Source organism: Salmo salar, chromosome ssa18 (assembly GCF_905237065.1).
Source record: "Salmo salar chromosome ssa18, Ssal_v3.1, whole genome shotgun sequence".
NCBI lineage: Eukaryota > Metazoa > Chordata > Actinopteri > Salmoniformes > Salmonidae > Salmo > Salmo salar.
The window spans coordinates 57,635,457-57,662,799 of NC_059459.1; the positions used below are offsets into that span (position 1 = coordinate 57,635,457).

The 27,343-nt window shown below is 44.7% G+C and overlaps 1 protein-coding gene across 2 annotated transcripts in view; it reads left to right on the plus strand.

Annotated features, from left to right (window-relative positions):
- LOC106577539 (neurexin-2) overlaps positions 1-27,343 on the plus strand; it is a 936,116-nt gene that overhangs the window by 793,246 nt on the left and 115,527 nt on the right. For both annotated transcript variants that reach the window (XM_045701329.1, XM_045701330.1), the window contains one exon: positions 15,138-15,319. In XM_045701329.1, coding sequence (XP_045557285.1) covers positions 15,138-15,319 — 182 coding nt within the window. The remainder of the gene's footprint in view (positions 1-15,137; positions 15,320-27,343) is intronic.

Sequence of the window (27,343 nt, forward strand, 5' to 3'; positions counted from 1 at the left end):
GGATTAAATGTCAGGAATTGTGAAAATCTGAGTTTAAATGTATTTGGCTAAGGTGTATGTAAACTTCCGACTTCAACGTTAAGTACAGACAACAGAAAGGTGTTGTTGCACCAAAAGTAACAAAACATGCTTGAAAGAAACATTTCCAAGGCAAATATGGAGAGTGGAGAGACCTCAAGGCCTTTATGGTCCTCATCTATGACGTTCTCGAAACCAATCTAATACAGTCCTTCAAACATCTGTTACACTGGACATCATTACAATGATAAAAGCAGTTGTTCTGTTTTGGAGGGAAAACGTGGTTTTCAGGCAAACGTAATTTCTCACGGTCGCGTGGCTCTGGTAGAGGCTGTTTTGGAGATGTTGTCGACTCAAATGCAGGATGAAATGTGCGTCACGCCGCCCTCGTTGGCTCGCTAATGAGAGGAATTAGCCACAGAGTGTACACGGGGCTACGTGCTCGGGAAATTTGTTTTTGTTTATTGGAGGCTAGTTATTCTCGCTCACAAGATGTCTGTGTGCTGCGTGTATACTAGCATGCCTGACTCATGTCATTAAGTCAAAGTACTGTTTTTCAGTTTTTTGGGAGCTTCTTTTTTCAGTTTTATTACCAGGCTGGAAAAGTATTTACTTTCCTTTCTATGTTAATGTCACAGTATTATACGTTAATGGGACATAACGTCATGTGTATTTAGCAATACATGGCCATATAGGACACAGTTAAACAAAATTGGATGTTTCAAATGCAATTCTTTACAGTGTTTTTGTGTTTTGGTATTTGCAAAGTTTCTCCTTAATAGGAAGTCACTTGAGCTTTGAGAAATCCATAATATATTTGTTATCCATCACATCAATGATTCCTAAGTAGTTTACAAATATGCTGTATAGCTTCTGAACTGGCCTGGAGCTACAGTACATTTTGTGCGCCACTGTTTGACTCTCTTAAACAGGAATCTATCAAAATCATTTTTTTTATATGGCCATTGTTTTTGGCTGATAGTCCCCTCCAGCTATTTCCAAGAGCAGAGGACAAATTACATATGAGAGATGGGACCTGAACATTTACAAACAGTCAACAACATAACTACAGCGCAAACATATGGACATATAATGTATGGAGATCTCAGTTGACACGTCAAGTTTCAAAGGGGCACTATTCAAATACATGAATGATTCGGCAAGCACTACTTTCATAAAACAATGGCTGCCTATGGGGGTTTCTGTCACTACTGCAGTAGAAAAGGTTCCTTCTCCAGCCCCCCCCACCCCCACCCCCACCCCCCACCATACACACAACAATCTGTCTTCCTATTCCAGTCAGTGAGCTCAATGTGGCATATGTGATTTCTATATATCCTGATTTTCAACCCTTTTGCCCTGCCTTCAGCGGTCTCTAAGCAGTCCCAAATTGGCTGACACGTAGATAAGCTGTGTTTCCACTGGCGGCCATAGACAGCAAATGAGTCTGAGGCGCCAGATGAATAGCTGCCTGATGCCCTTTTAGCTGACTGGCGCATCTCTTTATGCTTTGGTTTTGTGTACGTTTCCACAGAGCGGGAAAGCTGCATTAAATTCTATCAACCCCCTATAGACAGCTTTGGAAGGAATAATTGCCCTGCACCACGTGTGTAGAATTACAGATTCGTACATCAGGATAGACTTTCAGCTTGAACATACATAGCCTGAGGAGAAGCCATCCAGAATGCCTAAGAATCAGTCGTCTTATCCTGTTGCGTAACGTTGCAACCGGGAGATGCCCTTTCGAACGCTGCGAGACTTTGTGGCTGTGGTAACTAGTGACAACACAACCATCCGGCCCTGCTCCTCCTCCAGACCCTCCAGTATTAGTTTCTTTGTTTGTTTATGTGTTTGTTTATTGCTTCGCCCTCTCTGTTAATATGCCTTATTTACTGTGGTTCGGCCTGGCTGGCTGGTCCGCCCTGGCAGAGCCGGCCAACAAATGGAGGGGCTATGGAACAGCAGCCTGCTATGTACCACTGGCAGAGAGAGAGAGGGAGGGAGGGAAAGAAAGAGGGAGAGGGTGGAAGCGAGAGAGGTGGGAGAATGGGGAAAGAGAGCGAGAAAGGGAGAGAGAGTAAGGGGGAAAAAAGAGAGAGACGGGTGATGAGAGAAGATTGGAGAAGATATAAAGGAGAAAGACCAATGAATTGAGGAAAGCTACAGGGCTGTTTTATTTGTATTTTTAATTGAACCTTTATTTAACCAGGCAAGTCAGTTAACAACAAATTCTTATTTACAATGACGGCCTACTGGGGAACAGTGGGTTAACTGCCTTGTTCAGGGGCAGAACGACAGATTTTTACCTTGTCAGCTCGGGGATTCTGTCCAGCAACCTTTCGGTTACTGGCCCAACGCTCTAACCACTAGGCTACCTGCCGCGAGTGCAGCTGCAGATGCAGGAGGAGAGAGCTTTGTTTGAACCACTCACTACCAGGTTTAATGGAAGGAGAGATTTGAGAGAGGGATGCTTCCAGCTAAATGTTCTGGTTCAAGACACGCCACAGTGAATCTCCTTCCCTGTTCCCCTTTGCGCTCCTTTGTTCGGGCTTTATCTCGTCCCATTATTGGTTTTGCTCAATTTGTTTTTCATTGAAGGGGTCTGTCCGTTGGACAGACAGTTGTTTTACTTCATATCTTCGGCTCCTCTGTCTTTGGCAGGCCTCGCTGTACGAAATATCCTCCTTTGACAGGCGTGGCGGCTCCAGGCGATGACATTTAAGATGGCTGACCATTGCCCTTTGTGGTCTTTGGTTGCGGACAGCTTTGAAATGTTTTCAACGTCTGTCCCCATCTAACCCCTATCCACACTAAAGGTATCTGGGTGATTTTAACCCCTCTGTGACCACAGTAGATGAGGTCACTCGGGTCAACCTGAACCTCAGGATCTCTTTACCGTACCGTGTGGTTGAGTGAAAATTAATTCACCAGCCATATTTAGTAATGGGATGCAAAATGCATTTCCTATGGCCAGAAATTGTTTCCGCTCACAGGACATTTTTCATGAAGGCTTCAGCAACGGCAAACAGCTTTCATCTAGAACAGCTGTGCAGAAGCCCAAACCCCATGTTGATTGACCCACGCATGAAAGCTCATCTTGTTCATGTGTCAGACCCAACACACACACACACACACACACACACACAGAGCATCTTCCTTTCATCTCTTCACTCTTCATCCCCAAACGCCTTTGAAGTGGGACGTCCTGCAGCCTGTAGAATATATAGTACAGAGGAATGAAAAGCACACACACATCTCTCTCTGTATCTCTCTCTGTATCTCTCTCTCTCTCTCTCTCTCTCTCTTTCTCTCTCTTCTTCATCTGCTCGCCCACCTCACTCCGTCCACTCCCTCTCCATCCATAACTTCCTTTAACCTTGTCTCAGACGGAAGGTCGTTTGCACTGGCTTCGCCATTACTCTCCATCCCAGCCACCATTTATAGTAAACGTAGTATGATATGTTACGTTTTGTATATGGTATGTATTCATTTGTGGATGTCCATCATCCATTTCGTAGGATTCAGTGCCTTTGGGAAAGTATTCAGACCCCTTGACTTTTTCTACATTTTGTTAGGTTACAGCCTTTTCCTCATCAATCTACACACAATACCCCATAGTGACATAGCAAAAACAGTTTTTTTTAGAAATGTTTGCCAATTTATATTAAACAGTTTTTTTTTATTATTACATTTACATACAGTTGAAGTCGGAAGTTTACATTCACTTAGGTTGGAGTCATTAAAACTTGTTTTTCAACCACTCCACAAATGTCTTGTTAATAAACTACAGTTTTGGCAAGTCAGTTAGGACATCTACTTTGTGCATGACACAAGTCATTTTTACAACAACTGTTTACAGACAGATTATTTCACTTATAATTCATTGTATCACAATTCCAGTGGGTCAGAAGTTTACATACACTAAGTTGACTGTGCCTTTAAACAGCTTGGAAAATTCCAGAAAATGATGTCATGGCTTTTGAAGCTTCTCATAGGCTAATTGACATAATTTGAGTCAATTGGAGGTGTACCTGTGGATGTATTTCAAGGCCTTCAAACTCAGTGCCTCTTTGCTTGACATAATGGGAAAATCAAAAGAAATCAGCCAAGACCTCAGAAAACAAATTGTAGACCTCCACAAGTTTGGGTCATCATTTGGAGCAATTTCCAAATGCCTGAAGGTACCACGTTCATCTGTACAAACAATAGTACGCAAGTATAAACAACATGGGACCACGCAGCCGTCATACCGCTCAAGAAGGAGACACGTTCTGTCTCCTAGAGATTAACGTACTTTGGTGTGAAAAGTGCAAATCAATCCCAGAACAACAGCAAAGGACCTTGTGAAGATGCTGTAGGAAACAGGTACAAAAGTATCTATATCCACAGTAAAACAAATCCTATATCGATATAACCTAAAAGGCCGCTCAGCAAGGAAGAAGCCACTGCTCCAAAACCGCCGTAAAAAGCCAGACTACGGTTTGCAACTGCACATGGGGACAAATATTGTACTTTTGGGAGAAATGTCTTCTGGTTTGATGAAACAAAAATAGAACTGTTTGGCCATAATGACCATCGTTATGTTTGGAGGAAAAAGGGGGACGCTTCCAAGACGAAGAACACCATCCCAACCGTGAAGCACGGGGGTGGCAGCATTATGTTCTGGGGGTGCTTTGCTGCAGGAGGGACTGGTGCACTTCACAAAATAGATGACATCATGAGGAGGAAAATGATGTGGATATATTGAAGCAACATCTCAAGACATCAGTCAGGAAGTTAAAACTTGGTCGCAAATGGGTCTTCCAAATCGACACTGACCCCAAGCCTACTTCCACAGTTGTGGCAAAATGGCTTAAGGACAACAAAGTCAAGATATTGGAGTGGCCATCACAAAGCCCTGACCACAATCCCATAGAAAATGTGTGGGCAGAACTGGAAAAGCGTGTGGAAGGAGGCCTACAAACCTGACTCAGTTACAGCAGCTCTGTCAGGAGGAATGGGCCAAAATTCACCCAACTTATTGTGGGAAGCTTGTGGATGGCTACCCGAAACGTTTGACCCAAGTTAAACAATTTAAAGGCAATGCTACCAAATACTAATTGAGTGTATGTTAACTTCTGACCCACGGGGAATGTAATGAAAGAAATAAAAGCTGAAATAAATAATTCTCTCTACTATTATTCTGACATTTCCCATTCTTAAAATAAAGTAGTGATCCTAACTGACCTAAGACAGGGAATTTTTACTAGGATTAAATATCAGTAATTGTGAAGATCTGAGTTTAAATGTCTTTGGCTAAGGTGTGTGTAAACTTCCGACTTCAACTGTAAGTATTCAGACCCTTTACTCAGGACTTTGTTGGACTACCTTTGGCAGTGATTACAGCCTTGAGCATTCTTGGGTATGATGCTAGAAGCTTGGCACATTCTTCTCTGCAGATCCTCTCAAGCTCTGTCAGATTGGATGGGGAACGTTGCTGCACAGTTATTTTCAGGTCTCTCCAGAGATGTTCAATCAGGTTTAAGTCCGGGCTCTGGCTGGGCCACTCGAGGACATTGAGACTTGTCCCATTGAGACTTTGCCCCAGTCTGAGGTCCTGACAGCTCTGGAGCAGGTTTTCATTTTACATTTACATTTTAGTCATTTAGCAGACGCTCTTATCCAGAGCGACTTACAGTAGTGAATGCATACATTTCATTTTTTTCATTCCATACATTTTTTTTTTTTTTCGTACTTGGCCCCCCGTGGGAATCGAACCCACAACCCTGGCATTGCAAACACCAAGCTCTACCAACTGAGCTACAGGATCATCAAGGATCTCTCTGTACTTTGCTCCTTTGATCTTTGCCTTGATCCTGACTAGTCTCCCAGTCCCTGCCACTGAAAAACATCCTCACTGCATTATTCTGCCGCCACCATGCTTCACCGTAAGGATGGTGCCAGGTTTCCTCCAGATGTGACACTTGGCATTCAGGCCAAATAGCTCAATCTTGGTTTCATCAGACCAGAGAATCTTGTTTCTCATGGTCTGAGAGTCATTAGGCAAACTCCAATGGGCTGTCATGTGCCTTTTACTGAGGAGTGACTTCCCTCTAGCCACTCTACCATAAAGGCCTGATTGGTGGAGTGCTGCAGAGATGGTTGTCCTTCTGGAAGGTTCTCCCATCTCCACAGAGGAACTCTAGATCTCTGTCAGAGTGACCATCAGGTTCTTGGTCACCTCCCTGACCAAGGCCATTCTCCCCCGATTGCTCAGTTTGGCCGGGCAGCCAGCTCTGGGAAGAGTCTTGGTGGTTCAAAAGTTCTTCCATTTAAGAATGATGGAGGCCACTGTGTTCTTGTGGACCTTCAATGCCCAGATCTGTGCCTCGACACAATCCTGTCTCGGAGCTCTATGGAAAATTCTGTGGACCTCATGGCTTGGTTTTTTCTCTAACATGCACTGTCAACTATGGGACCTTATATAGACAGGTGTGTGCCTTTCCAAATCATGTCCAATCAATTGAATTTACCACAGGTGGACTTCAATCAAGTTGTAGAAACATCTCAAGGATGATCAATGGAAACAGGATGCCACTGAGCTCAATTTGGAGTCTCATAACAAAGGGTCTGAAACTTATGTAAATAAGGCTTTTAAATTTTTTATATATATATATATATACCTTTGGGTTCCTAGATGTTTAAGGCTAATTTCATTTATGGAATCAATGAGCTATACGCTTTTATAAGCTACTGGGAGAGCCAAGAGTCTCTTTTAATTGTAATATGATTTGCAAAATAGACACTAGGAGCTAGCTTCGCCCATACAGCTGAGTACTTGTTATTTAGGCCACAGTACAAGACGAGTCCATTTTCCTACTTTTCTCCATCCCAATACCCTTTTAATGTGAGTTCTTTCCCATAATAGAGTGATGGATGTGTTGTTGTGCATTGTGAACTTTACGCCCCTCAAATTTTCACAAGGCTGGTTCCAACGAGGTGAGCCGCTTTTTTCATAAGGTCACCAATGGAGAGATGGAGCGACAGGTGCAAGTCATTAGCCCTCGTTTGTTTTCTTACACCAGAGGGTAATTAGTATGATGTTAATGCTAATTTGCCCCGCGGTGCGCTAACAAGAAGAGCACAAATCGCCAAGGCAACCACCACAGGGGTGTATCTTCTCAGATATAGGGAAGAACAAAGAATCCTGACCTTTCTAGAGTCTTGCATAATAATGATGGCACCATGCTGGAGACGTTGGTGTCTCGCTTTAACTCTTCCCTGCGTCTCGTTGGCTCTGGTTCGTCCAATGAGCCACATGTAGAAGGAACCATTTTCCTCCCTCTGCCCCCAAGATGCTGTCTGTTCCCGCCGTTGACATAATCAGAGGTGAAACCTGGCTAATATCACATTTCTCGTTATTTCCCCCCAAAATCTGTCATTCGCTGTGAATGTGTGGTGCGCTGCAGCCTGTGAATGTGAGGAATAATTAAGACTGGGAGAGTCCAAGGGCTGAACCTCTGTTTGCCCCGGAATCTTTGATTGGCAGGTTATTAGGAGCCCGGCAAGAATGTTCCTGCAGCTGCGTAGTGGGAGGGTGGGGGGGATGTGGGTGGGGTGGGTTGTGTGTGTGTGTGTTTGTGTGCGTGGTTTGATTCGGGAGGGCGCGTGTGACTGTTGGTGATTACATCTTTGAGTCGGCCCATTATCACTCTCGTGTGGCATTCCAGAGACGCCCCCAGAGCTATCGCACGTGTCATCAGGCAGAAGTGCATTTTTGGCATAATCGATAAGCAGGCCTGGTATTGTATCCGGGCTACCTATCAACGTCCTACCTATCAACCCTCAGAGAGAAGTTCCCCTTATCTGCATGTAAAACTGTTCGTCTCTGACCTCCCTCCTTTCCATCCCTCCTTCGCTTATCCTCCCGTACATCCCTTTATCCCATTACCTCCATTTTGTGACACAGTGAAAGAGCAGGGTCTCGAGCAGTTTGCCAAAAAACCAAGCTAGTGAATTATTGTAGCCCAAAACTTGTTTGTAGAATCAATGTAGTTTCCACTATTTTCTCTAAATTCCATTGGTCGTCATGGTCAGTGTTACGTCAAACTGCTCTTTAGAGCAGAATCTAAAGAGCAGTGTGGACACCATAGGGGTGGACCAGAAAGTTAATTCTGCAGTGCAATCAAATTGGGCTTGAGAACTGCACACACACAGACACACACACATCGAAAACACACACACACACACACACACACACACACACACACACACACACACACACACACACACACACACACACACTCACTCAAATACACACACGATTCCACACACACACTGTCCCACCCCATCAGAGTAAAAGGCCAGGCTTCCTCAGACTATTTTCACGCTAGATAATATGGGCCAATCTCTTACCCGCAGCAGTTACATTTTTTTTTATGGGCCTACAGAGAAATAGCTATCTGACACAATCAACCCCGTATCAGTGGCAGTCGCTGGAGTAGATTGTCAAACTGCCAAAGGTGAGTGTGTGTGAGCACGTACAGTACCAGTCAAAAGTTTGGACACACCTACTCATTCAAGGGTTTTTCTTTATTCTTACTATTTTCTACATTGTAGAATAATGGTGAAGACATCAAAACTATGAAATAATACATATGGAATCACGTAGTAACCAAAAAAGTGTTAAACAAATCCAAATATATTTTATACTCTTCAAAGTAGCCACCCTTTGCCTTGATAACAGCTTTGCACACTCTTGTCATTTTCTCAACCAGCTTCTAGAGGTAGTCACCTGGAATGCATTTCACTTAACAGTTGTGCCTTGTTAAAAGTTAATTTGTGGAATTTCTTTCCTTCTTAATGCGTTTCAGCTAATCAGTTGTGTTGTGACAAGGTAGGGGGGTATACAGAAGATGGCCCTATTTGGTAAAAGACAAAGTCCATCATATTATGGCAAGACATGAAGGTCATTCAATACGGAACATTTCAAGAACTTTGTGCAGTCGCATAAATCATCAAGCGCTATGATGAAACTGGCTCTCATGAGGACGACCACAGGAAAGGAAGACCCAGAGTTACCTGTGCTGCAGAGGATAAGTTCATTAGAGTTACCAGCCTCAGAAATTGCAGCACAAATAAATGCTTCACGGAGTTCTAGTGACAGACATCTCAACATCAACTGTTCAGAGGACACTGCGTGAATCAGGCCTTCATGGTCGAATTGCTGCAAAGAAACCACTACTAAAGGACACCAATAAGAAGAAGAGACTTGCTTGGGCCAAGACACTTGAGCAATGGACACAAGACCGGTGGAAAATCCAAATGTGAGATTTTTGGTTCCAACCGCCGTGTCTTTGTGAGACGCAGAGTAGAGGCTGGATGATCTCCGCATTTGTGGATCCACCGTCAAGCATGAAGGAGGAGGTGTGATGGTGCTTTGCTGGTGACACTGTTGGTGATTTATTTAGAATTCAAGACACAATTTACCAGCATGGCTACCACAGTATTCTGCAGCGATATGCCATCCCATCTGGTTTGCAATTAGTGGAACTATCATTTGTTTTTCAACAGGACAATGACCCAACACACCTCTAGGCTGTGTAAGGGCTATTTAACCAAGAAGGAGTGTGATGGAGTGCTGCATCAGATGACCTGGCCTCCACAATCACCCGACCTCAACCCAATTGAGATAGTTTGGGATGAGTTGGACCACAGAATGAAGGAAACGCAGCCAATAAGTGCTCAGCATATGTGGGAACTCCTTCAAGACTGTTGAAAAAGTATTCCAGGTGAAGCTGGTTGAGAGAATGCCAAGAGTGTGCAAAGCTGTCATCAAGGCAAAAGGTGCTACTTTGAAGAATCTCAAATGTAAAATATATTTTGATTTGTTTAACCCTTTTTTTGGTTACTACATGATTCCATATGTGTTATTTCATAGTTTTGATGTCTTCACTACTATTCTATAATGTAGAAAATAGTCAAAATAAAGAAAAACCCTTGAATGAGTAGGTGTGTCCAAACTTTTGACTGGTACTGTATGTGTGCGTGCGTGTTTCTGTTGTATCTGTTCGTGTTGAGATCAACAGAGTTCGCGTTGGATAATGCCCTTTCTGCCATATCCAGTCAACCAAGTCACTTCATTGTGAAACTTCTCATCAGAACCAAACCTTTGCAATGTTTCTGTCTGCTCTCAAAAGGATATCAGTATAGCAGTGTTACTCCTTTGTCACATGGACTAACTACACCAACAACCCACTTGGTTCATTTATGAACAGAAACAACGACAGAGAGGGTTTAAGGACTGAGTCTGAAGAAACACTTTCTTGTTTCTCTGTCTAGCCGCTATTAAATATAGAAACAGTGTTGTTGTTGTTACAGGATTAACTTGTCCTTCGTCACTGTGAATCATCAGAAAGGCTGAATCACACAATTACATAGAACATTAAAATGAATGAAGTCTTTTGACATAAGCCACAGTGTTATACATCATGTCTATGGGCTGAATGCAGTAGACGTGGGTCTGTCGGGGATGAAAGACATCTGGTGTGGTCTGTGACGACCTGTTTATTTTATACCTGTTGTGGGGAAAAAAGTGTCCCAGAATGCTTTGCTTTAGCCCACATCAATGGCTATTCACAGAGAGTGTCCAATAGAACAAACCCCACCACACACACACACACACACACACACACACACACGACACACTCCACCTGCCCTGTATAGGGAAAATTAAAATCAATCTGCTTTTCCATTACACTTTTGATTCGGGGGCGCTTTATGATTATTTTTCCACCGGCCACGACCAAAGATAAAATGTTATTTTTATTCCAATCAAATGACCAAACTGGCCCTGAAAATGGAAATAATAATCAACGGGCATCCTGAGATGTTTGATCTATCCTCACGCCTCTCTGTTCCAGGTAGAGAGCATTGATTGGCAGACATCGATCACAACTCGAGCTAATTGGACAAACGCATTCAATATTTAGCTCTTTTTTCAGTCTGCAAAATAAACATAAGTGCCACGGAGTGTTTTCATCATTATTGTTATTCCAGTGAAACAGAGAGAACCGATTGCTTGATTAGAGGCAGGCCGGTCAAGGTCAGTGGAAAATCCATAGTCTACCCCGAGTTTTGTTTGCCGAGGGAAGTCTCCCAAGGCCTTATTCATTTAGTTTTAACTCGAGTTTTAAGTATCAAATGGGCAGTGTGGAGACTTGGTGTTATGCTGATAGCTCAGACTCTTTCTCGGACTGTCTCCATCTCCTTTTATCTCTCTCGGTAGCTAGGTTTCCGTCTAATTGGCGCCAGATTTTCATGCAAATATTCAATCAAAAATCTGCATAAAGAAAATATGCGCATTTTCCCAACAGTGGTGTGTTTCCACCAAACGGACTTGTGGATAAAAAAAATCAGTGAGGGATGACGTAGTGCACACAATGTACTATTTCACTTGTTTTCATATACCGAATAAAAATCAAAAGTTCAGTGTGTTTCCATCGCATTTTCATCTCTACCGATATTTTTGTAAAAAAAAGACTGTTGCGTTGAGTAGCAAATGTGTCTACTCTGGTCTTGGCACCTGCGCTCTAGCCAACAGCTCACAGATACAGTGCGGGTAGGCTAGTCTACATGAACGATTATTATGGATAATATTTGTATTTGTCAAACGACAGTCAAGCAACAATCATCATGTCACCAGAATGAGACCCTCGAAATGTATTGGAAAGGAGCATCGAGATCAACTTGCACTTTCACCACTCTGTGAAGTTCATCATAACTTATTTCATCTGTAGCCTAATAAACTGCATGCTTTCCCGAGTCGTAGTGGGAGGACCACCCACCAGATCACCGAGTGACTCCAGCTTTATTATGATGGGTGTTATATCAATATTTGCGCTTAAAGGCGTTTCAACTACCATTTCTCGCAAAATTAATTTTGCAGACACAAAAACATCCCACAATCAAAATATCTGTCGCCATTTATAAAATTGTACTGAAACTTCCTGTTTCCATCGCAGCTGTCATGGTTTGTGTACGGTATGACTGTACTCGCATAGAAACTGTGGATGGAGATAGGGTTAGTTTCTCTCTCTCTCTCCTTTCCAATCTCTTTCTTATTATTGTTCTCTCTCTCTCTCCCGCTTCCTCTCTCCCACTCTTTTGCTATCATTTCTTCTCGCTTTCCCTATTCTACCGCATCCATCTCCCTCCACGTCTCACGTCTACTCCTCTTTCTTTACCCCATCCCTTGCATGTAGAAAAGGGAGAGGTGGTTGGTGGTTAGCATGGCTCTGCATGCATTGTCTCTGCACCAGTGGTCTAGCAGACCTGGAGCAGGTGTTGGGTGTCTCTGAAACACTAAGACGTGGGTTCAGTCAGGGAGAACCTGCCAGACTACCTCATTAGATGCCTCGTCACCTCTTTGTCTCTTCGCTTAGTGGGCTGCTGCAGGGTCGCCGTAACAGCAGGTGGCCACCACTTCTGCAGACAGCCAACCTGCCACCACACAGGACAAGGACTAAATAAAAGAAACTGAAAAAAAATCATACACTTAGAGGGGGAAGTGGAAATAAAGTTTCTTTGAAGATTATTTGGCAAAAGGTACTTTGCAGCTTTTGAGTTTGTGCTATTACGGTGGTAAGAGGTGTTGAATTGAAGAGATGTTAATCTCTTTGCTCTGGGCATGACATCTGGAATTAAATTGATAATAGAGTATGTAGTGTTGATTTACTGCGGTATGAGTAAACTGAGATGCAGATATTCTAAATATAAACTCAGCGAAAAAAGAAACATCCTCTTACTGTCAACAGCGTTTATTTTCAGCCAACTTATTAACATGTGTAAATATTTGTATGAACGTAACAAGATTCAACAACTGTGACATAAACTGAACAAGTTCCACAGACATGTGACTAACAGAAATGGAATAATGTCTCCCTGAACAAAGGGGGGGGTCAAAATCAAAAGTAACAGTCAGTATCTGGTGTGGCCACCAGCTGCATTAAGTACTGCAGTGCATCTCCTCCTCATGGACTGCATCAGATTTGCCAGTTCTTGCTGTGAGATGTTACCCCACTCTTCCACCAAGGCACCTGCAAGTTCCCAGACATTTCTGGGGGGAATGGCCCTAGCCTTCACCCTCCGATCCAACGGGTCCCAGACGTGCGCAATGGGATTGAGATCCGGGCTCTTCACTAGCCATGGCAGAACACTGACATTCCTGTCTTGCAGGAAATCACTCACAGAACGAGCAGTATGGCTGGTGGCATTGTCTTCCCTGTAATGCACAGCGTTGAGATTGCCTGCAATAACAAGCTCCATCCGATGATGCTGTGGCACACTGCCCCAGACCATGACGGACCCTCCACCCTCAAATCGATCCCACTCCAGAGTACAGGCCTCGGTGTAACGCACATTCCTTCGACGATAAATGCGAATCCGACCATCACCCCTGGAGAGACAAAACTGCGACTCATCAGTGAAGAACACTTTTTGTCAGTCCTGTCTGGTCCAGCGACGGTGGGTTTGTGCCCATACAGCTGTCCATCCTGTCTTCCTGTAGCGCTGTCTTAGGTGTCTCACAGTACGGACATTGCCATTTATTGCCCTGACCACATCTGCAGTCCTCATGCCTCCTTGCAGCATGCCTAAGGCACATTCACGCAGATGAGCAGGGACCCTAGGCATCTTTCTTTTGGTGTTTTTCAGAGTCAGTAGAAAGGCCTCTTTAGTGTCCTAAGTTTTCATAACTGTGACCTTAACTGCCTATCGTCTGTAAGCTGTTAGTGTCTAACGACCGTTCCACAGGTGCATGTTCATTAATTGTTTATGGTTCATTGAACCAAAATGGGTTCATAGAAGCATGGGAAACAGTGTTTAAACCCTTTACAATGAAGATCTGTGAAGTTATTTAGATGTTTACAAATGATCTTTGAAAGACAAGGTCCTGAAAAAGGGACGTTTCTTTTTTTGCTGAGTTTATATGTGGTGGGAATTTTCTGTCTTCAGTTATCATCATCATCCTCCTCCTCACCATCATCCTTTCTATTGATTTATTGACAATGTTCTGCATTCTACCCTGACAAATCGAGAAAGAGAGGTATTGATTGTAAAACTTTGCTCTGGGAATGACATCTGGAATTGTCTATGGATTGAGTAGTGTTGATTTAATGTTAGTGTTAATGACTCTTTATCATCTTCATCCTCATCATCATCATAATTTACATTTATCCCACAATGCTCTGCATTCTTCCCTGCCAGATAGAGGAGGGGAGAAATCGAAACCCTTTGTTGTGCATCTTCTTCCTCTAAGCCGGTTTTTCATGCTGTGGGCTAGTTATAGTATTTCAGTCACGCATCTTGTTTATTTAGAAAAGAAAATTAGATTGGAAGGCTGGGACCCAGAGAGCCGAGGCATCACGTGCTTCATGCTGAGGCGAATAGAGAGGGGGGGGACGGGACTCGCACCTGAGTGTGCGTGCTGCTGATACTGTTACAGCCTCTGTTCCTCAATCTCTCTGCAACATGGCTGCCTTCCTACCGACAGCCATTTTAGAGCAGTTTCCTTCCATGTATCTCCTCTCATCTTGAACTGCCCTAATGCCTTTGAACAGGAACACTACAACAGAACAGAGTGGTGTAGCGGTGGAACAGATGAACACTCTGCCTCGAACTGTTCTCTCACTGCCTACATCACTTCCAACCATCGCATCTCACACCTCGTCGTCACCCCCCTTTCCTAATTTCTTTCCCTCCCTCCTCTTCCTCGTCCCTCCCTCCTCTTCCTCCTCCCTCTCTCCGCCTGCTCTTCCGTCTCCCCTGCCACGCAGCGATAATTAGTCAGCGCCAGAAGAATACAACCAGGAGAAAGGGGAATTGAACTTGCCACGTTACACTGTAGAAACTGAATGATTTTGATGTGCAAGAATAGGCTCTGTCCCAGAAAGCACTGCTTTGTGTGCGCCACATTAGGGAAGACATACCTGCTATGGCTCAACAACAAGCACCTACCTTAAACCAAAGCTTTGTTTTTCGATAGTTTGTTCTTTGGATTTGATCTTCTACTGCACCACATGATATAGGTCTATGGAATAGTATCCATTATATATGACACATTGGCCCTCTTCTGTCCACAGCTGGGACAACCTACATCTTCGGGAGAGGAGGAGCCCTCATCACATACACCTGGCCCCCCAACGACCGGCCGAGCACACGGGCAGACCGGCTGGCGGTGGGATTCAGCACGCAGCTCAAGGAGGCTGTGCTGGTCAGGGTGGAAAGCGCAGAGGGACTGGGAGACTACCTGGAGCTGCACATAGTAAGTGACTACCTGCGGAACTGCAAGGGGTGATATAAGGGGGCATGGGTGGGGAGTTGGAGGCGGGAAATCATTAGTGGAGGAGTACATTGGTTTGCCTATTGGTGGGGTGAGTGGGTTGGAGGGACATACGGTTTAAGGGGACAGTAGATTGGAGGGACACTTAGTTGGAGAGAGAGCATGTGTCAAGAGATGGCTGGGGTTGAAGGGGTACAAGGGGACTGGGGACAGTGAGGATATGGTTGAGACACATTGAGGAGTGATAGGTTGAGCTCATATGGTCCAAAGCTGGAGATGTACAGGTGAAAGTAACTACTCAATGAACGATCATTGAGCAGCTCTTTACATCTCATTCACTCTTACCAAACTAGTAATTACTCCATCCCTGCCATTATGACTCTCATATGGTCTAGGTAAAAGGCATTTTAAAAGAGAACCCTGCCTAAGGATAACTTTATAAGGCAATTAAAGGACATCAGGCATTTTAAAAAGGCATTAATGCTGCCTGTAAATGGCTCGTTGACCCATGTGATCCCTGCCTACCGACGAGATTCAAAGCCCATATTATTATTTTAATGGATGCCTTTCTGTTAATTATCTGCTCCCTGCCGAACCCACTGACTCTGTTCCTCTCAGCATGTCACCGGTGTCAAACACACACACACACGCAAACACACACACACAAACACGCACGCACGCACGCACACACACACACGCACACACACACACACACACACACACACACACACACACACACACACACACACAACAAAACACAAACACAGCGCACGCGCACGCACGCACACACACACACACACACACACACACACTCACACGCACACCACACACACACACACACACACACACACACACACACACACACACACACACACACACACACACAAACACAAACACAAACACAAACGCGCACGCACACACACACACACACACACACACACACACACACACACACACACAAACACGCACTCACGCGCACACACACACACACACACACACACACACACACACACACACACACACACACACACACACACACACACACACCGCCTGCAGCTATAAAGAGAGGCTTGTGCCAGCTTCTCTGCTAGCCAGTGCCTCTGCTTTTACGGTCTCTGTCTCCATGCTGCCTCTCTCACTCAGGGCTCACACTGACTAACTACAGCCTTCAAGGCAGAGTGAAAACAGTGTTGTTTTGCCCTCTCCTCTTTTCATCTCCATCCTCATTCTCCCTATTTCAGCTTTCCTTAAAACCTATACAAAAACAACCTAGGCCTACCTTAGGCTTTCTGAAAGATGGCTGTAAGATAATGTATCGACAAGGAAAGTATGAAGGGGACAGCTCTGCTCTAGTATGAAGATGAAATTGACAATCATTAAAATAGAAACAAATACACTCAACATGTCCATAACCCATTTATCAGCGACGCTGATTATCGAGGGGGAGAGTGTTGGAAAGATTTGTCAAATACTGAGAGGGCCTATTATAATTTGAATGCATGTTTAAAAAAAACAACAACAAAAAACAGCTGGGCTATAAAGGAAGAAAAATATTCGGTGTCAAATTATACCATGCCTGGTTAGATTGAAATGGCACATCTTCCATTTGACACAAACATTAGCGCATTATAGGCCTCAGGGCCTGTACAACCTTGTTGACTGCTGCTGAATAATTAATGAATAGTCAGACACATCCAACCTTTTTTAAAAGAAGTCCAATTTGTTTTACTAGCAAGCACTGAAAATGTGCATTTTTTACTGTAGGGCCCGTAGCCGATAGCACGCCCTACACCCTTGCGCATCATCAGTTGGGAGGAGGAGGAGATGTAGAAAGTTGAAATGAGAGACAAAGTTAGCAAAACAATTGCTAATAATCATTAGTAAACACTCCTGCTATTAGGTCAAGTTTATCTATATGAAAATACAAAATAAATACAAATCCTAAAATGAATGTAGTCCTATTTAAACGGTTTTAACTGTTCTTTTATTTTCATGACGTTACATGGTTATGGGGAGCGTTGCTGCACAGCTATTTTCAGGTCTCTCCAGAGCTGTTTGACCAGGTTCAAGTCTGGGCTCTGGCTGGGCCACTCAAAGACATTCAGAGACGTGTCCCAAAGCCACTCCTGCGTTGTCTTGGCTTGGGGCTTAGGATCATTGTCCTGTTGGAAGGTGAACCTTCTCCCCAGTCTGAGGTCCTGAGTGCTCCGGAGGAGGTTTTCATCAAGGATATCTCTGTACTTTGCTCCGTTCATCTTTGTCTCGATCCTGACTAGTCTCCCAGTCCCTGCCGCTGAAAAACATCCCCACAGCATGATGCTGCCACCATGCTTCACCGCAGGGATGGTGCCAGGTTTCCTCCAGATGTGACGCTTGGCATTGATCTTGGTTTCATCAGACCAGAGAATCTTGTTTCTCATGGTCTGATTGTCTTTAGGTGCCTTTTGTCAAACTCCAAGCGGGCTGTCATGTGCCTTTTACTGAGGAGTGGCTTCCGTCTGGCCACTACCATAAAGGCCTGATTGGTGGAGTGCTGCAGAGATGGTTGTCCTTCTGGAAGGTTCTCCCATCTCAACAGAGGGACTCTAGAGCTCTGTCAGAGTGAGCATCGGGATCTTTGTTACCTCCCTGACCAAGGCCCTTCTCCCCCGATTGCTCAGTTTGGCCTTTCCCCAGATCTGTGCCTCGACAATCCGCGGAGCTCTACGGACAATTCCTTCGACCTCATGGCTTGGTCTTTGCTCTGACATGCACTGTCAACTGTAGGACTGGTGCGTGCCTTTCCAAATCATGTCCAATCAATTGAATTTACCACAGGTGGACTCCAATCAAGTTGTAGAAACATCTCAAGGATGATCAGTGGAAACAGGATGCACCTGAGCTCAATTTCGAGCCTCATAGCAAAGGGTCTGAATACTTGTGTAATTAAGTTATACTTTTTTTTTTTATATGTTTGCAAAAATGTCTAAACTGGTTTTCGCTTTATCGTTATGGGGTATTGTGTGTAGATTGCTGAGAATTTTTGATTGAATCCATTTTAGAATAAGGCTGAAAGTCAAGGGATCGGAATACTTTCAGAAAGCACTGTATAAACAATAGCCTAAATGTGGGCACATTTTACTGGGGGGCAATGAGGAGATTCGGGATCATTCCCCCCACTGCCCATTCCCCCACGTATTTCCATGACAATTCCATTGTATTGGTCGAGTCCGATTGACCTCTTTACCGCATCTATGATTTGAATTAACATTCTACATTACCATGGCAATCCAGCATCAGTTGATAGAACATTCCAATTACCATGGAAATTATTGCATCACAATACCAGGCAGCCATTGCGAGTGTACTGTACAGTACCCATGAGTTTACTAGTCAAATTGTCGGGGTTAGAACTTCCAAGCCTGCTCTATTCATTCTATTTCTATGTGGGGACACACACACACACACACACACACACACACACACACACACACACACACACACACACACACACACACACACACACACACACACACACACACACATAATGGGAAGAGAACTGGCTCAGTGGTTGTACTTCATACAACAGGTCAAGGTGAAAACCAATGTCCTCACTGGTATGTAATTAATAATCATACTAATGCTATCATATCTCAGCAGTTATTGACAGAAATCATATTGATAGTATTGCAATGGTAAACCATCTCAATCATCATTCAATCAATGCGTACAGTATTCACCACACATCTCATAGATTTTCCAATTGATCAGTCCACAAGCAAGATTTCACGACTGAATCGTCACTTCACATACATTTGCATAGTAGCCTCCATGTGTTATCACACTTTAACGGTTGGTTTGGATTTCCCATTGTTCAAGTCCATCCTGCCCATGATATACTAGACAATATACACACGGCCACAACAACTACTACTACTACTACTACTACTACTACTACTACTACTACTACTACTACTAATACTTTTACAGATATACTGTCTCATCTGCCCAGCCATGCAATGTATAAACTTGATCTCCACTGTAAAAAGCATCTAGACAATATCTCCGTCATTTGCAACATTGTTTCAATGTTGAAATTTGGGAGTTGGGACAAGACAGACAGGCAGCTTTTCTCAGCCAGTTGAAATCGTGAATCCGCATTTTTATGTGTTTATACAAAGACATGTCAACAGTAAAACAGATAAACTAAACAAAATGCAGTGCGTTGGCTGTCTTTCCAGCTTCAGTCTGAAGTGATTGTGTTAGCTGTGTACTTGGCTAGCTAGCAAGGGGGAAGAGCCTCCATAGCAACCTGCAAAGTTCTAGAACTATTTGAGGGGTTGGGTTAAATGCGGAAGACACATTTCAGTTGAATGCAGCATTCAGTTGCACAACTGACTAGGTATCCCCCTTTCCTTAACCAGCACTTGGGTAGTTTTGCTTTACATGGCATTCAATACGAAGAGAAAGCTTAAAATTGCACTTGACAACCAGTGTTAGTGAATGTAGCGTCACGTTTTGTTGAAAAATGTATGGTTTGGGAAAGAATCTGGCTTTTTAATGCTGGTAACCCGTTGTATAAAAGCAATAATAAACTCAAGACCATTTGTTATGGACTCGAGCTTCACTTCGTGGCTATGGTCACTGACCACGTCACTGCCATGATAAAAATGTCATAACACATGGCCTCTCATGTAGTATTGCTTAAATATCACCCAGCCTTCCATACCACACTATATCACATGGGCTTCCATTACAGTTCATTGCCTTGTATCATCACAGTGTGCTCCTCCCAGTATATTATATTCCCTATATAGTGCACTACTTTTGACCAGAGCCCTATGGGGTTTATAGGGAATGGCACCCTATTCTCTACATTGTGCACTTCTTTTTGAATAGAACCCTATGGGGTATATAGGTAATAGGGTTCCATTTGAGACGCTGGCAGTATACCAGTGTGTCAGTGTTAGTGAATCATTGGTGTGTAGGTTTCATTATAGGGCTGATGAGCGCTGGTACGACCCTGCCCTCCACTTTCTGGACGTCTGAGCAGCTCCCTGCTTTATTGAATTGAATACCTCCTTCCCTCCCTCCATCTCATTTCTCATTCATTCTCTCATTATTGTTGGTTCCATGTCTTTCTCTCTCGCTCGTGCTCTCGTCCTCATTCAGTCTCACGCATTTTTGTCCTCCTTCTCTCCCCCCTCCCTCTGTCCCCCATCACGTCAGACCGTCAGCCTCTCTCCCAGCTCTGCTCTTGCACCAGTCCCACTGCAATTACATTTGATTTGCTCTGCGCTCCTCCTGAGTCATTCACCCAAATGACTCCCTTCCCTCCCCCCCATGCAACAGTGTCTGGGCCTCTTTAATTACTATTAGCTCCCTGGTAGAGGACAAGCAGAGTCAAATTAAGACCAGGACTTAGGGGGCTTTACCTATGTGATATGCATTGGCTCTATCTCTCGCTCCCAGCACCCCACCCCGCACACACACGCTAACCCAGAGAGGGAGAGACACACACATACATGCACGTGCACACACACACCCAAAGCACGGGCACGCACTGTCTGTCAGTGTCGCACAAACACATGCAGACACCCCCTCTCTCTTTCGCGTTCTCCCTCTCTCACACACATGCATGAACACACACACATACTGTATACACACAAACAGACACCAGGGCTGGACATACAAGGCTGCCACCAGGGCTGGACATACAAGGCTGTCCGCTGGCCCACAGAGATTTAGGAAACCTCCGGGCCAGTCAATCATCTATGTCTTGGGCCAGTGAACAGAAATTATGCTATTTTCAATGTAGGCTATATTATTGCTGGGGGGAAAAAAACCATTATGTCGATGATTTATCACGTGTGCACAGCACACAAAGCCTAGTTTGAGCGGAATAATCTGTCGGACAGCAAGAGCGCGCAGCTCTCAACTGGTTGTCATGTGGAGCAGCTCACAGAAGGAATAACGACAGCGGTAGGGTGGGTAGGAAAGATGTTTACATTTCTGATACCTACCATCAAATGCTAAGTTAACAATGGGTTTGCAATCCAGGCATTTCAAAGGTTTAGTCCGAAGTCTTGGTTGAATCTTTGCGATGGGCAATTCAGTCATGATGAGCTTTTTGAAAGAACATTTCTAAAGGTCCCCCCCCCAAAAAAAAAAAAAAATTCCCAATTTAAAGTTGACTACTTAGTAGGCCTACCTGGCACAATGATATCATGATGATTTGTATTAACCACGGGGCATTTGTTTTGTGAACTCTGACATCACATGTAGCCTACACTGGACATTGTACAGTACAAAAACACAGCTAGCAAAACAATTGAATTAAAGGGCAACTACACCCTCCAATTTTTTTATATAAAAAAGAAAAAAATCCAAACATCAAATCTGGTCTCCTAAAGCATTGTTGTGGACTTAGAGCATCCCCCTCAACAACAAAAAAAAGTATGATTTTGAGAGTGATCCTAAAGGAAATTAACGGGCAAAAATGAATTTAAGAAAAGATAAAACTGATTTTATAGTGCCCTACAACTGTAGACTGCTGACAGTTCAAAATTAAAGATACAATTTAAATGATGTGCGCATCATCCGCTTCCCTGGGCCAGTGTAGTTTTCATTTGGGCCGGTAGCTTTAAGTTGCCACTGGCCCTGTGTGCCACTGGCAAATTTATCTGAATGTCAAGCCCTGCACACACTGTCTGTCACTGTCACAGGGGCCAAATCTTCAGTGTCTGTGTCTCACATCTCACTGACATTTCCCATGAGCCTCGAGGGGATGATAGAAAGAGACTGGGCGAACGTATGGTACTGTAGCTGATAAGAATGCCCCACCTCCTCCCTGTCCTGTTGCCTCAGGGCCTGGGACCTGTCTCTGAAAGGCCCAATGCATTACTCATCCACAAATAGTAACCTCTGGGGAAACTCGATAGAGCTTTGTAGGGGAAATTTCTGTAGAATACAGAGTACAGACTATGCTCTGTCTTTTAAGGCAGCATGGGGATAAGATTTTTTTTTTCTCCTCCCACTGCCTGTGTCCCAAAAAAGCTGCCTGTTTTCTACATAGTGCACTACTTTTGACCAGAGTCCCGTATGGCTCTGGTCAAAAGTAGTGCACTATATAGGGAACAGGGTGCCATTGGGGATGCATCACTGTGTGCTTTTATATGGCTCATTATTCATCAACTCAACAGCATCCATTTTGGGGTGATGAGTCACTGATGCTGCTGATAGCACTCTTGTCAATCATGTTTTAGGAGCAATTTCCTTGTTAACTTACATTACCATCATGGTAAATAGCCAATTTAGCTGAATAATAGGTGGTTTGTAGACCATTCACCACAGTTAGAAGTTTAGCTGACAAGCCAGAGACTGTATCCAAACTTCTAATGGGAAAAAAGGAGGGAGTGAAAGTTGGTGTGTATCTATGGTCCTAACAAATGACAGTGAGTTGTCACGGTAACAGCCCCATCGGAAATGGCCCTCATCTGCAGTTACCGAGCCGACCAGGAGTCTGTTATTCAACAAGGTTTCCTGGGTCATCGCTTTAAATAAGCCAAGCGCTGATTTCATGTTAGAGGTCTATTCCTCAGAAGACCCAGCCAATGTCTAGTGTGACGGGCCACAGGTCCACATAAATGATGGCGAAGTGTTTTTCAGGGTCACGGGGAAATGGATAGCGATGGTCCCTCGCGAGATGGTATCTCTCTCTCTCTCTCTCGCTGTCTTTTGAAGCATTCCTTTGGCCGTAATGTTCCTTTTACGGCTCCCTCTTACAGGGAAGGGATTTGTAAGCGGGAACATTTTCATTGGACGTCTTGATGATAGCTGGGAAGACATGACTAGCTAACGGGAGCGTTTGGGAGTGTTCCTCGGAGCCCCAGAGTGTTTTTTCTCCCTTTCGTAACGCTGAAGATGTTGGTGCCAGATAAAGGTAGATGGCGGTGCAGATAAAACTGTCAAGGAGAAGCAAGTCCTTTTATCCTCTCTCCATCCCTGTCAGCCCCCTTCGCTGTGAAGATCGGCGCGCACACACACACCTACACTCTTACACGCATAGTCACATACACATACACCCACACACACACTGATTCTCTCCCCTTATATTTCTTCCTCTCGCCTTATTTATATTTTGCTACCCCACACCTGTTTCCCTCTTAAACGAGTGTCACTTTTAAAAATCGCTCCCCTTCATCATGCCTAGGGAGTAATCGCAAACCAAACATGCGTGCGTGTGCGTGCGTGCGTGCGCGTGCTTGATAAATGCTCTGCCGGCAGAGTGGGGCCAGCGGTCACCGGCGGTAACGAGATAGGGCCCTGGTGGGTTTGGCAGGGGCCTCTCCTTGGCATGTGAGGGGCCGGACGGCTATCGATTAATCCTGCCTTTGCGGCCCGCTAATAAAGCCTCGCCTGACAGCCTCCACCTGGCTCTCCGTGTTCTCCTTGGTCTTCCTGCCTCTGCAGGGGGTTGGGGACTCTCTCCCCTCCACGAGGCGCTGCTTGGAGGTCAACGCCCCACACATGTCTGGGTTGCTTTGGGGAATACCAGAGATGCATAAATATGGCGGCCCCCAGACACCAACCACAAATGCCCCGTTTGCTAAGTTCTCCATGTTGTACATGTTCTCTGTATTGTGCATTGCTCTTTTTTTGTATTGTCATTAGCACAGTACACATGATCTCAATTTTAGCTCCAAGATAGAGGTAATTTGATAAACCGAAAAATGTGATTGTGCTAATTTATTGGTGCATTGATCCATGTCAAACGCTGTAGTTTCAAAACTCAGTGCATAGTGCTAAAACAATGACGTCATATCTGAATTCCAACATCTTTATGCACCTTCGCTATTACCATCGATTAGTTTCAGGCACACCAGAGGATGTGGTCAAAGCCCTGGGGGGCCATTTTGGCTCCACAACTGCAGGATATACTATAGTCTTTGCAGTTGCTGTGTGGAATCAGAGACTGAACCAACATGACCGGATGAAGTTGAAGCAAAGAATGGACAGATAGATCTTTTAACCATTTCGAGTTTGGACATATTCCGACAAATACAGGCAACCACCCAGGTAGGCTAGGCACATAGTCACACAGTTAGCTAACACGGTGGATAAGTAGAGAGCACAGAACCGATCCCTTGTTGTGTTTGTAGTGGCAGTGGTGGGTTAGCGGTGGCGATGAGGCTGTGAATGCCCAGTGAGTTCTGGGTGAAAGTAAATGGATTGCCTCCCCAGGATCGATAAGCTATTAAAGGAGCAGGGAGACAGGACTGTCCTGCTGTATCCTGATTGGTCTATTCACCCGTGCGGGAGGGTACAGCACAGCGCCCATACACCTACTACAGATAGCCCTCTATCTACCACAAAAGGGTTCAAGTAGTATTTGTTTTATTACAAGTGCGCCGAGAGGTTTGATTGAGCCTGCCGAGACGGCCGCCTAGATGCCTCAAGATGGGTGTGGTTTGCACTTTTGGGACGACTCCATTGATTCCTTTGCTTCTCTTTCTGCTCATCCACATCACACTTCTGATCACACTTGGGACCATTACAGCTTCATTACAATGGCGTAGAGCCAGTATAAATTCCAGTCCGGATGGTGAGATTTATATTTAGTTTAGCTTGAGTCATTGTGTAAGGCTGCATCTGAAACGTGTTATATTGTACTTAGCCGTAGCATCGCAGCAGCTCTTGCTCACAACGTGATGTGCTTTTCATCTGGCAGATAAATTGAATTGGGAGTTAATCCAATACAACTGCGGCTCTCTCAACGCAGGATTCGTGTTTCTTGTTTTTCTTCTCGTTGACACACAATCTTAACGTTTCTGTGGATCGGCGTGGAAGTGGTTTTTGCCAGAAAGTCTATTGGCGAGCCCCTAAGTCCCTGTTCAGAGAAATGGATAGAGGGGGAAAAAGGGAAAGTGTTAGCGAGGGGAAGAGCGAGGGGAAGAGCGGGAGAGAATGGGTAGATTATGAATGACCAGCCTCTCTCCTGTCCTGTCCTTTTCAGTGATGCCCTGGAGAGGGAGCTGCTGTACATTTCCGCTTTGGGTCACTCCCCAAATGTCACCACTGCAGCTCCAGCCATGTAATCCCCTGTAGCAGTACTTTAGCTGGGCCTGTACGTCCCTCCCTGCTTCCCTCTGTCCATCCACTTTGGCTGCAATGTACGTTCTATGACTAAAACAAAATGCAAATGTTTCTGTATTGACGTTGAACCAAACTGTTCCTCAACACTCCTCTGAACCTTCTCCCACGGATGAGTAACCCTCCGTGACTTTCTGTTTTCTGACTGAGGTTGTGGACTCCCGATGGGCAGCAGTGGATTTGTTTTCTGTCTCTGGAGCCAGTCAACCACACAGAGAGTGTATCTCAGAAAAATTGAAAGGGAGGAACTGGGAAAGAAAGAGAGACAGAGAGGGGGAGCAGGAGGCAGAGAGAGAGAGGGGGGAGAGAGAAATGGAGAGAGATATGGTAGGGATAGATAGGGGGAAGAGAGAGGACACTTCAGGGCAAAGATAGAGAGGATGCAATGTAGCGAGAGTTGGAGAGGAAAGAGGGCAAATGGAGAGAGAGAGATGTTTATCTCTGTTCAGCCATGCAGAGTTCACACGCACTCGTGTGTGGGTCCAAACACTCAACGTAACCAAAGCCAGTCTGCCGAGAGCACCCTCGATTTAAACAACCGCCGCCCTCCTCGCCGTTGTTGACAAACCGAACAAAGCCCTACGTAATTCAACATCAGTGGGGCATTGTTTTATTCTTTTTTTTCAAAATGCACGTTATTAAGAATAGATGCGTCTCTGTCAATAGCCGTTTTCACTGAATAGCACATTAGACTCTTGAAAGGGAAGTGGAGATAAAAGGTGGAAAATGTTTTGTTTTATTCAAATTCCTCATGAGGCATAAGCTTGAGCAGGATGGGAATGGCTGCCATGTGGTATATTTAGATCTTCTTCCAGCCTCGGCGAAGTGATAACTAGACAGCCAACTGCCGCTCCCTCTGCCAATTCTGTACTCAGCAAGAGAACAGAGCTGGAGCCTTTCCCTTGGCCGGTTCGGCCTCTGCCCCTCCCTCTACTAGTGAAGTTCAGCTTTAGTCGGACCCTGGTCAGAGTGGGTTGGTCGCAGGGTTGGAGATGATTAGTGTTTGCAGTGTGTGTGTGTGTGTGTGTGACCGTTGTAGACGGCATGCGCAGAACTCGTGCATGGCTTTCCTCCCGGGCTTTCACTTGAGACCTCGTTTAACAGGCAATTAATTTGTGTTGTTTGGAAAAAGAGGAGACAGAGGTATAGAGGAGTAGGAGGAAGATGGAGTTTGATACACTACATGACCATGGTATGTGGACACCTGCTCGTCGAACATCTCATTCCAAAATCATGTACATTAATATGGAGCTGCTATAACAACCTCCACTCTTCTGGGGGGGGGCTGTGGAGACGTCCATTCAGCCACAAGAGCATTAGTGAGGTTGGGCTCTGTTGGGCGATTAGGCCTGGCTTGCAGTCGGCGTTCCAATTCATCCCAATAGTGTTTGGTGGAGTTGAGGTCAGGGCTCTGTGCAAGCCAGTCAAGTTATTCCACACCGATCTCGACAAACAATTTCTGTATGGACCTCGCTTTGTGGATGGGGGCATTGTCATGCTGAAACAGGAAGCACAGAATCGTCTAGAATGTCATTGTATTATGTCGTGTTAAGATTTCCCTTCATTGGCACTAAGGGGCCTAGCCCGAACCATGAAAAATAGCCCCAGACCATTATTCCTCCTCCACCAAACTTAACAGTTATCACTGTGCATTCAGGCAGGTAGTGTTCTCCTGGCATCCACCAAACCCAGATTTGTTCGTCGGACTGCCAGATGGTGAAGCGTGATTCATCACTCCACTGCTCTGGAGTCCAATGGCGGCGAGCTTTACACCACTCTAGCCGACGCTTGGCATTGCGCATGGTGATCTTAGGCTTGTGTGCGGCTGCACAGCCATGGAAACCCATTTCTTGAAGCTCCCAACAAACAATTATT